Source organism: Pelmatolapia mariae, linkage group LG7, assembly GCF_036321145.2.
Source record: "Pelmatolapia mariae isolate MD_Pm_ZW linkage group LG7, Pm_UMD_F_2, whole genome shotgun sequence".
NCBI classification, from domain to species: Eukaryota; Metazoa; Chordata; class Actinopteri; order Cichliformes; family Cichlidae; genus Pelmatolapia; species Pelmatolapia mariae.
The window spans coordinates 16,922,928-16,935,036 of NC_086233.1; the positions used below are offsets into that span (position 1 = coordinate 16,922,928).

Sequence of the window (12,109 nt, forward strand, 5' to 3'; positions counted from 1 at the left end):
GTGCGCTAAGCTTCCACAAAGTTTAGATTGGATAGCAACTCCATTCGCGGTCTTCTGAGATGCTACATTGGCCTTGGTGGATCTTTGATCCGTGGCATAACTCTTCCTAGGGGCTTAATGTAGAGCTGCAGGGCTCCTGTGGGCTGCATGCCCTTACATGCCCTCCAATCAAACAAATACTGTTCACTTTGATGCTTTATGACAGCATGTCCCCATATGAGTCTCTGTTTAGACACACATGCTGTAATTACACACATGCTACACTGGATCATCCAAAATAACAGTCTAGATAAAACAAATCAACTGGAGGAATTCACAACAGGCACCGCACAGTCTTAAGGTGCAAACAGACTAACTAGCTGTCTTTGGCTTGAAGGCTTTAAAATTCACTCAGTGTTTGTGATGTGGCCCTCTCTTGCCTTTATGGTACAAGAACATAGAGCTAATATATTCCAGAAGGCAGTTGAGGTCATTTTATCCAGTTCTTTTTCCCCTCTTTAACTAAGTTTGCTACTTTAGTCTGGAGGTACAGTTTGAGTTATGACTTCAGTCTGGCGGTACAGTTTGCTTTAATTATTGAAAAGGTACAAAAAAGTCACATATAGAAAATAAAGGCATACAAACACACTTGTTTTGCTTTACAATAATGGTATTGAAACAAAAGCACAGTAGCACCGACTAAGATCACACCGCCTTGTGACCCCATAGCCACAGACAGCTTGTGATGATGTGTTGGAAAAGAGCAAGTGCAGACATGCACTCATTAGGCAAACATGTGGAAGAGATGATTCATTTGAAACTTCTGAGGCACTCTGAACAGAAGAGACCTTTCTTACCTTTATTAAGTGAAGGCGCTGGGAAGAAACTGGGCAATAAAACTGCCTCACTCTTAAACTACAACCCATCAAGGACAAATAAGCATCTGAGAATTCATTGCAATGAAAATTGCAGTAAATCGCAATCTGGGCATTTTAATTTTGTCCATTTGGAACATTTTTTTCTTTACCTTCTGCGTATGTTGTGCGCCATCATAAACAATAGCCATCAAACACCAAAGGAAGAAAGACTCAGCAAATCCTACGTTCTCTGAATGGGGTTAGCTGTTACTTAGCCTGCAAACTTGTGGTCACAACTGCTGTAGCTAGATGGCACCGACCACAGCAGATGGCCAGGGGCTTCTGCTACAGCTTAACTAACAAGCAATCATGGTTCTGTTGTGTGCCAGCATCCCTCAAGAGTGATATGTTGCATTCAGTGCCACATGCTACATATATAGTGGCATTTAATTTCAAGCAAAACTAGCTTGTAATCGTGTTTACTACTATTTATTTGGAAGATTTTGTAGAATTCATGGATGGACAATTAATTGTCCATGAGAAACGGAGACTGCTGTGGAGAGCTGCACAAATAAGCCTATAAAGAGTTTATAGAATAACTCCAAGCTCATTGGTGTGGCCCTCCACAACAGTCATAGTTTCTCATGTGGGCCCTTGGGAAAATTGCCTATCTCATTCTTAGATGCACAACATGATCTTTGAGGGCAAGTTTAATGACTCCAGAGTAAGGCAGTAATACCATGTCATATCACAGCTAAAATGTTTCTTTTATTATTAGCGTTTTCTTAAGTTGTACAGTGGGAGCTGTTTACATTAGAGCCACTTACTGTCATGTTAAGTCGCTTCACTGTTTCTTCCTATTGCTAGGTGCACTCCTTTGCAAACAGACAGCTTTGCAAGGCAGTTGTTGTCTCTGCAGCAATATGCAGTCCCACAGGAATGCAGCTTGTCTCATACAGAAGAAGAGAGTTGGACACAGTGATGACTGAATGACCAATTACAGGACACAAAGCTTTCTACCCCATTACCTGCGTGTATGCACTCTAACAGATGGCAGACATCATCAGACAAAGTGCCGCCATAACTGGGTCCCATGCTGACGTTTTGTGTATTCTCTGAGGCTCTGTAAGGAAGAATATTCAGGTGTACACGTCACATACCTGTAGCATGATATCACAGGACAAAACATTCCCTCTGCCCTCTCCAACGTGACGAATAAAAGATAGCTATATTAAACTCTTCAGCAAAATCTGGAGTAAAATGCTGGATTTAGTCTGGCTGGCTGGAGGTGTCTTTGAGTTTCCCGTTCCCAGGCCTTTTTTGGCCTGACACTGGTGGCTGAGATGCCAGCGTAAACTCTCGGGACTGTTGGCACCCCAGCCTTTCCATTCCTACCATGTTGGCACAGACACACACTGACAACACGAACACACACGAGGTATGAGGTATCTCTCATCTGGTGGCCTGGAGCAGCAGGTTGAGAAACACATTCTGGCGGGGGGGTGGGGGGTTAGATTTTCTCAGGCTGGGGTTCGGTCGTTATAGTCCCAGCAGGGCAGATACAGTAGGACAATGCTTTGCAATTTGCTGCTTACACTACACAGAAAACACCCACTCATTTTCCCGTGTGCTCTGGTTTCCCTTTCACCCCTTAGCTGACCCTTCACTTCTGAACAAACAGCCTGCACCAAACCAGTGCTGAATCACTGCCTGAGTGTCTGACGTGGCTATTGTGCAAGACAGATGCAGCGCTAAATTTCCTTAATTGTGTTTCTTTGTTCTGGTATTTCCCACTTGCATTGTTTACATCATAGTGCTTTAATTTCATGTTCACTATGCAACCAGCCAAAGATTTGTGGATCTGTCTTCCTTACAAAATGCTAACATCTCAGGAGCTTTTTTTTGAAGAGCTGCCTTCCTGTTGCTTGTCTGTGTTCTGTCTCTCCTTTTTCTCTGCTTTACACCGTCCCGCTGAAGCATCTGTCAATTAAAGCAATGTTTTTCATATGATGCCAAGCAGAATTCCTGAGGGAGCTCCCTGCCAAGGCATGTGCTCTCCGCATGATGCGATCTGATGCCTAGCGTTTAATGAAGGAATGATAGAAAAAGGCAGGAAGACAAGACAGGAAGGCAAACAGACATCCAGATGCTGACAAGGCTGAAGGCCGATGAAAAGAAAGAAGAAAGCGAACGGGTGGCGGTAGCAAAATTCAGAATCGGTTGACTACCAAGTAGAAATGACATAAGTATACGAGTATTTGCTGAAACAAATATTCTGAGCTAAGGTGGTGGTGTGGATCTGAAGGACACAAATTACAAGGCAGACTGCTTTGTCCTTAAAAAAGCCATTCATTTTCGTGTTTGCTGTGCACTCATGTGACCACCAGAGGTCGCCTGTTTAAACAGCGACTTCTTAAAACCCATGAAAAACTGCTTTGCAGTTGAAGGTTAGACTAAATAATTCTCCTCTCTTCTCTTCTCTTCCCTTCTCTTCTCTTCGCTTCTCTAACCCGACCAGCATTCCCACTGAGGTCCTTTTTTTTTCTCCACAGTGTCTGATTGGCTAGTATTACCAAAATTTCCCCAGTTTAGTTTAGCAGTGTCTTCATATTCTGAAAATGGTGGCTGGCTAAGGGGCTTTACCAGCGTAGCCACTGTAGCCACAAACCCTGCCTCTCTTTTCCGGTTGTCTGGAAATCTCTGCTCTGCACATGCTAAAGACCGGAGATTACTACTGGAATTCAAGTGGTTTCTTTGCTTATGTTCAGTATAATCCAGATAACAGTGGTGGCTTTAATATACTCTGGTTGCCTCCTGTTCTGAAAGGTCATCTGTGTTCCCAAATGTAGTCAGACCTCTGCATTAGCACTATCTGGGAAGCAACAGTCTCCACAGACAGTTGGCAAGCCTCCTCCTTTTTGGAGGTCCTAAGAACACCCCACTACAGGAATTTGTCTGGCAGATGTTTTCCACACTGAAGCAAAATGGAGGAACTTGTGAGGCTTCTCAAAGGAGCCGAGCAGACGGAGGCCAACACATCCTCTTTATATATTTTTCTGTGTTTAAATACCACTATACTGCTGGTATTTCCATTTCCAGGCAATGTGTCTTTCATTATTTCTGCTGTAAAAATGTGTTGCTCCTCTCCAGCCCTTCGTTGGTGTCTCGGCGTCTGCTAGACCCATCAGCTGTGGCAGAGGAGAGAAGCGGAGAGGAGGAGTTTGAAGGATAGTTTGACGAAGTCTCTGGGGATCACATGCTTTTGTCATTAATGCTTCTCACTCTGCACCGCGCTGGAATCAATCCACTTTTTTTCCTCCTGCTAACTTTCGTTTTACCGGCCAACCTGTTCAGATGAATCCTATCCGGTTATATTTTGGGCACTCAAAAATTTCTGGTGTTTCCGTTTGGTGCGCAAAGCCAAATCTTTGATTCCACCAATTTAAATGATATTTGTTAGTTTTTGTTCGATTTCCATTAGAAGCAACAGTAAAAAATAATCACGCTCCCTTTAGACATCAAAGAACGCAATCAGTCTCCTAAAATAACACAACGACTACAACCTTGCAAAAGCAAACCTCATACTTCATTCCTCTTACGATGATGAATGGTTACGGCTGTTTATAAGTCTCCAAAAAAAATGTTTTTCTTTTTCTATCCAACCCACCATTTGTCCTGCCAGGTGATGTCTTCCCTGAGGACTTTTCCATCATGGCCACAGTGAAGCCTAAGAAGGGCAGCCAGTCCTTCCTGTTGTCTCTGTACAATGAACAGGGCATCCAGCAGCTTGGTCTAGAAGTCGGCCGCTCTCCAGTCTTCCTGTATGAGGACCACACAGGCAGACCCAGCCCTGAGGACTACCCCCTCTTCAGAGGAGTCAACCTAGCCGACGGAAAGTAAGTGCAGTCTTTCACCTCACTTGTACAAAACGCTTAAAAAGAGTGTCAGGCTCTACTTTTAAAACCATTTTAAATCATCCTATTAGAGTGGACCCTCGCGATGATGGTAGGCTTTGACAGCAGTTTTATTTAATTTTAGAAGTTTGGAAGCAACTTTTTGTCACTCTCAACCTTAAGTGTCATTGACTGCGTAACCTCTCTACGCTCACTAACAACTAGGATTTGAGATTGTGTTTCACTTTGGAAGACAGAGATGGATAGATTCGAATTCAAATGGACAAACACAAAAAGAGGCCTGTAATCCAGTAAGTGTGTGAATTGACTGTACCTCCCATTCCAGGTGGCATCGAGTGGCCATCAGCGTGCACAAGCAGACCATCACCCTCATTCTGGACTGTAAAAAGAGGACCACACAGAAGTTACTCCGAAGTCCCCAACCAGTCATTGATACCAAAGGAATTATAGTGTTTGGAACAAGAATACTTGATGAAGAAGTCTTTGAGGTAGGCGTTAAACTCTAACTTTTAATCCGAGCTTTGTATATAGTATAATTTGGCAAATTTGATGGGTCATTTGGGACTGTTTGCTTCATGGACTGCTGGTTTGCCATTTATTCCAGGTTCAAATTAGCTTCAGCTTTTGCTGTTTTTATGTTGAAAGGCTGTATGAAAATGAAAAAACAAAAAAAACAAACAAACAGTGCCTTTAAACAGAAGATTTAGGCCCATTTCTATATAATCAGACTCGTCCTTTTTAATTACAGCACAGACACATGTGGCTGTGGTGCCAATGGTGGTCATCCCCAGTCCCCAGTTCTTTTGACATACTGCTCGAAATTGGGGACTGTGGGAGAGGCCGCATCCTCTATAGAGATATTTGGCTTGCCCCAGTCCACCAGCATCTGATCCTTCTGCCACCCACTCTTTCACACGCACACAATCGTAAATCAGACTTAATTTAAGGTACCACATATCCCACGTCGTCCGCAAAAGAACTTTGTGTCCTGCAGTTCCCTTCTACTGCCAGCTGTGCTGCATTTGCTTGCTGCTCAGTTCATCCTCTTTTGCTGTTTTAAAGTGTTGCCTTATTGTAGCTAAATCTATAATCAAGCTGTTATAGTTCTCTTTGCGGCTTCACGTCTGGATTCTTTGTTTAAAAGGACTATGACACTTCACTTTACAGAGGTTTTTCCACAGGCAGCTACTTGTTTCAGTTATTAGAATAAGAGCTTTATTCCTTCCACCCTCTCTCTTCCGTTTATGCTTAACCCTCTCAGGCTCAAATTAAGTTTTTGTTGCTAATGTACAACCAAGTCCTGCAGTGGTACTTCTGAGTAAAAAAAACCTCATAAAATATGTATGTGGGGTAATCAGGTTGTTAGTTTTTAACTGTTGCAAATCGGCAATGCCTGCCTTGAGAGGGTTAATAAAGATAGGGAGTCAAAAGATGTATGATAATCTGACTGGTGAGAAGAAGCTTTTTGTGCTTTATAATACCTGCAAGTCCCTGATATGGCTCAAAAAGTGTTTGTGCACTATGAATTCATTTGGACAGTTCCTGTAAGAGAGCTTTTGTGGGGTTCCTGTAACAAGTTTTTGTCTGGATATGTGTGTCTCTTAAACCTGACCCATGTGTTTGTGAGGAACACAGACACACACACAGACACACCAAAATATGCTGAGAGGCTCAAGGAATAGTGTTGTCTTTGTCCCTTTGGAGTTGTGCTTGTTTAAAAGAGGGGATTAGTCTGCGAGGCCAAAGCCCTCAATAGTAATTAGTAACAGAGGCTGACTGATGTGACTGATCCTTAGCCAGCTGACCTTTAACCTTACTGTTACTCAGCCATATCAGATGAAAAGAAAGAAATATGACATCACTTCCCTAGCCACTGTCGCTAAAGTTTCCCTGAAAGCCATGGACAAAATTATGGCCTTGTAAACAAAATCAAGTTTCTAAGTAAGAGACTTATCTGCAAAATGAACTCTACATATGAAGCTTTTTATCCAGTGTTGTGGGGAAAATGTGGTTCATGAGGGAAAAAGGGAAGGATGCCAGTTTTACTGGAGCACAAATAAAGATATCGTGTCATCTGTTTATATGTCTGCATTCTGTGTTACAGCCATTATTTCCCCTCTTCAGCCTATTAGCTCACAGCTGCCAAAAAGATGACGGCATTTATCCGTTTGTAACTCTGCTCTACTTTTATTATTTGCCCCTAGCATACAAATCAGGAGATCGGGGTGATACTGGAACAATTAAATCTTAGCCAGCTATTATAGCGGCGGTAACAGTTCAGTAGTTACCGTGGGAACGGACAGATATTTTGTGGGAGATGTTTAAAGCCCCCCCTGCTGTGCGTCTGCCAGTTAGGAGACAGGACAGGCTGCAGTGCTGCAGAAAATGGAAAATATGCCACATAGTTTCCAAATTATGCTCAGGTTGCACTCCTTTTCCTCCCATTACTCCCTTTGTAGTTTAGTCTGATCCTGTGTTGACTTTTGCCAGAGCTGGTTACCCCCGAGAGCTGGTAAGTGTGAAAACACAAAATAACATATGTGATTTCACTGTCGGACCAATTACATTAGAGTCTGGGGATTTCCAGGTCAATTTCTTCAGAAAACTGCAAACCTTTATTTTTATTTTTTGCACGATACTTAAAAATAATACATAATTGCTGGTAATTACTGATTTATAAGATACTTAATGGGTCCTAAAGGGAAAGTACAACCCCGAATCACATTTACATATTTTCCTTCTTGCCTGTATTGCTCTTAATCCATTTCACTTGTTTTGGAGAGAAAAGCATGAAGTGAAAAGATTAGGATTTATGACACTGTTAAATCAGAGTGATTGGTGATTGGTGCTATACTTTTTTTTTAGTGGAGCCTTTCCTTTGCATACAGTAGTAAGAAGAAAAGCAGTACTTATATGCTTAGGTGGTTTGTGGTTTGGTTTCTGACAAGGCTTTTGTGGTTACAAAGAGACTGTCTGTCCTCTTGCACCACTCTTTTTTAGTTGCTTGGTTAAGGGTGCTGTGTTTGCGCTTGTGCCAATAAAAAGTGTGAAGGGAATTAAAAAGATTTTTAGGTGTGCAAGTAAGCAAATTTTTTTTGGAACCAGGTACAGTAATCAGTGCTGTTGCAAACTATTTGTAATCTTTTGTTTTTTCCCTTTATCTCTATGATTTTTGGTTGAATGCTATTAATTGCCATTATTCAATATAAGCTGCTTTATATCATAGGTTAAAGACCCTACAATATTAATGGGAAAACCCTAACAATCACATGACCCCCCTATGAGCAAGCACTTGGCAACAGTGAGAAGGAAAAACTCTCTTTTAACAGGAAGAAACCTCCTGGAGAACCAGGCTCAGGGAGGGCCAGCCATGTGTCGTGGTACAGTCTTTCACTGACAAACACATCCAGCCAACAAAATTGAGGAGAAATGATAACTAAGATCTTGGCAAAAGCAAAGTTACATTGACTGCCAGTTATAATAAAAGCCAACCAATGGACAGAAATATCTTCTTTAAGTTTTCACTTGTTTTGAGATGATGACCATGGATCAGTAGAGCTACTCCTCATACACTGAAATGCGAAAGTGCAAGCATAAAGTTATGTGTGTTTGAAGCAGATTAAATGTAAAATGAATGTAATAAAAATGACTATACTCATTTTATCCATTAATTTGAAACCAAGTCAAAGATCGCTTTGATTGTTGAATTATTGTTTACGCTGACCGGTGTCACCCCTGAGATCATCCTTCTGTGGTTTAAATCTACTTAAGAGTGCTTTCCACAGCTATGGTCTTCTCATTAGGATTAACAGTTCTTTGATTCAATGAACAAACTCCCTGAAACAGCAAATGAGAGCGTAGCCTGTGTAGCATTTAGCTTGGCTGACATAGCTAGCTAACATGAGGTCTTTTAGAAACTGGTTTACTCTCATACCTTTACATTCTCTTCCCCATATTTGTTAATTTCGATTAAAACTTCACTTATTTTCTGTTATATGTTTAGCTCTGGAAAATATTCACACAACAGTTAAAGCAAGGTGCCCTTTTATGTTTGGGAATGCAACCTGGAATGCTGACCCCTGCTGGTCTTTGCAAAATCTACACAAAAGTGGTAGACTGGTCATTCTAAGAGAACAAGCGTGTCATCAACCAACATTAGATTAAGCTGTTTTGAAAACTATCAAATTAACATAACAAAAATGCAATATAAAAAGTAGCTAAATCACCTTAAAGGGTACTTCTCTGACAGATATACCTGTGGGCACAGATTAGATAATATTGTTTCTCTGTTTGGATGTTTTTCTAGTGTCTCTTTATCTCTGTAAAGTACAAAAAAAGTCTGCATGAAAGACTCCAGATTCTAAATGTACCCCTGATTTCCTTGTTCAATGTTGTTTCCAACTGAGTTTGCCAAGAACTATCAGAGATAATTTAATACCCATCCCTTAGTTGTAAGTAGCATTCAGTGAAATGGCGGCCTGTGGTTGGTCTGAGGTAACCTAAGTGGGACAGATGAACCACTTGGCCCCACTCAGAGGTAATCCACAGGGGAAAGCGGTTGAATTGAAGCAACTGAGGTGGAGATGTGCAAACACAGCACTTCTTGTCTGGCCAAAAGCACAGACAGCAGCATGCATGAATGTGGACAATGATATGGTGGAGTCTTTATCACAGAAAGATATATTCGGCCTGTTCGACAGTTATAGGGGAAGACATCAGAGGGAAGTTTTGAGTGTAAAGAAAACAAAATAATGTTCTGAAATGAGAAGGGCTGGAGGAGAGGGGGGAGGTCAGAACAGGAGGTGTGGGTACAGGAGCCAAAAATGTTGGGTCATTCGCTGGAAAGAATGAGGAGTTCTCTCCCCAGCTGATGTCAGTCTTGGAACAGGAGCCGCACCACATGACATCATCCAGAGGTTTCCTTGGTATCCGCTGATAGGCTGTCCCAGGAGCGAATGGGAGGGTGAGTGATAAGTTTGGTAGGATAGGTAACAAAACAAAAGATGATTACGCTTTAGATATACAGAAATAAAGGATTAATGATGAAATGAATAGGGAGGGTTAAAAGTAATAGGGTAAGACTAAGGGAGCAGGGGAATGGGTCTGGAAGCCTTCAGTCCGAGTGGAAAGAAGCAAGTTGCGGGGCCCCTGTAGAGCAGATAGAGCCAGGAAAAACTAATAAAAAACATGCAACACATGAGCTTGATGCTCATAATGAGCTTTAATATTGTCATGGCCTGATGGGTTTTTACACATCCTGTTTTCCCATCTTCACCTCAGGACTTTCCTTCATTTTTTCCCGCCGATATCTTTATTGTTCACATGTTTCAGTCATCTAAGGTAAAGATTTGACAGAATGAGTGATATTTGCAGCAGACTTTCCAATCTCCCAACACACTTTGAACCCTTTGTCACTCAGTTTTCATCGGTCGGTTTGAGTGACTTTGCCAGACCTTGGCTTGGCTCCTGTGTTATTATTTTTTTCTCAGTTAATAGTTTCAGTAGCTTTAGTAAAAGCATTTCAGTCTGTGGCTCTACTGTTAAAAATGTACTTGACCTCAGATTTCCATTGGGTGTCAGAAAGCAGTAGCAGTTTGTTCAGTTTTTCTAATGCGTGGATAATGGCCTCTCTTCTTTTGCCCCATTAGAGGAGGCCAAGAAATTTGATGCCCTGCTTGGGTCTCCATGACTGCTTTGTATAAAAAAATTATAAGTGGAAATTTAGGTTCTTCCACAAAGAAAAGAAAGGGGGGGAAAAAGGAGATCCGGCTTCAAGTGGACAATAAAAGTGGTACACATAGTAATTAAACAAAGCATTACAAAAGTGTGTCTCTCATTTACACTGCTCATATATTATACAGGACTTCCTAATTTACCAATGTTATAGAAACTTAAAAAAAAAAGTAGCCTCAATCTTGTGTGTGTATGTGTGTGTGTGTGTGTGTATGTGTGTGCATTTTCCCCCCTACTAAATATAATTCACTAGTATAGTGTGTGCTGGGTCATTTTTTCTGTTAGGTTGACTGTAACACAGTCAGAATTTAATGCAGAGTTTCGCCCCGGGCTGTCTTTGCTCTGCAGAACTCCAAATGAAGGATTGTACGACGTGTTTCACCATGTGATCCAGGGACCAGTGTTTCTGGATAGATGATCTCAAATTATCTCAAGGTCTCAAATAACCCTGAATTGCAATGTAGGGAGCCCTCAAATCCCCTGTTCAGAAGTGTGATGGCAAATTAGCCCTTGAGCGCAGACACTGAGAAGGCCACAAACATGGCTGATCAACATATAGCTCAGAGAAAGTTCTGTAACTACATTCCTAAATCCAATTCACTCATCTTACACTCTGCTTTCTGAATTCAAATGCATTCTGCCAGAGTATAAATCCTTAATCCAAAGAGGCCATGATGTTCAGTTTATATTGAAACTATTTCTATGAGATGCTGACTGATCATCATGATCATTTACAAGTCAGAAGCTATTGGCGCTGTTAGTCTTTTTTTTACATTTACATCTTTCTAATGGCATTTCAATTCAATTCGATTAAATTTTATTTATATAGCGCCAAATCACACCAAAAGTCACTGCAAGGTACTTTATATTGTAAGTAAAGACCCTGGAATAATACAGAGAAATCCCCAACAATCAGATGACCCCCTATGAGCACACACTTGGTGACAGTGGGAAGGAGAAACTCCCTTTTAAATGGAAGAAACCTCCAGCAATACCTCTTTTTGTTTAAACTTTCCCAGGTTTTAAACCTATAGTCTTGGAACCAGGCTATAGATTTCCCAAACTGGTTGCAGCAGATGCAACCAGTTTGGGTGAGGGGTGGGCATAAATGGAGAGGGCACATATATCATGCAAACTCCAATGAAATGCAATGCACAAAACCCAGCCCCTAAATATATGATAAAGTTTAATCAGCACTTCAAAACAGTTCCAGCAGAAAGCTTTAGCTAATAAAGAACTCAGTGTATGATGCTGAAAGTCCTTACTGAAAGTTTAATTCACCCAATCACACAAGTACTTATATACCTAACATTACACTGTGATGGCAACTGTGGATTGAACCACCAACCTTCTAATTAGTAGACAACTGTACTCCTTAAGCCACAGCTGTCTTTGCCAGGTACATTTAACTGCATTTAACCGTACTGTGGAAAAGGGTTGTGGTTAGTGATATAACTTTAAACCCCAAGTATATGGACCTGGATCCTAGTAGTCACTTGCTCCACATACTTGTGTCTTCACGTGCTTCTTTGCATTATCTTGTCCAAGGTATACATCCTGCTTCACTGAAAAAGCACACTACTCTGTACATTCTAGGCCAGACATCACTAGCCTTGGGATAGATGG

At 41.4% G+C, this 12,109-nt stretch overlaps 1 protein-coding gene across 3 annotated transcripts in view; it reads left to right on the forward strand.

The window, feature by feature from the left end:
* Positions 1 to 12,109, forward strand: part of col5a1 (procollagen, type V, alpha 1) — a 74,109-nt gene that overhangs the window by 17,057 nt on the left and 44,943 nt on the right. For all 3 annotated transcript variants that reach the window (XM_063478176.1, XM_063478177.1, XM_063478178.1), the window contains exons 3-4: positions 4,519 to 4,732; positions 5,076 to 5,238. In XM_063478176.1, the coding sequence (XP_063334246.1) occupies positions 4,519 to 4,732; positions 5,076 to 5,238 (377 nt within the window). The remainder of the gene's footprint in view (positions 1 to 4,518; positions 4,733 to 5,075; positions 5,239 to 12,109) is intronic.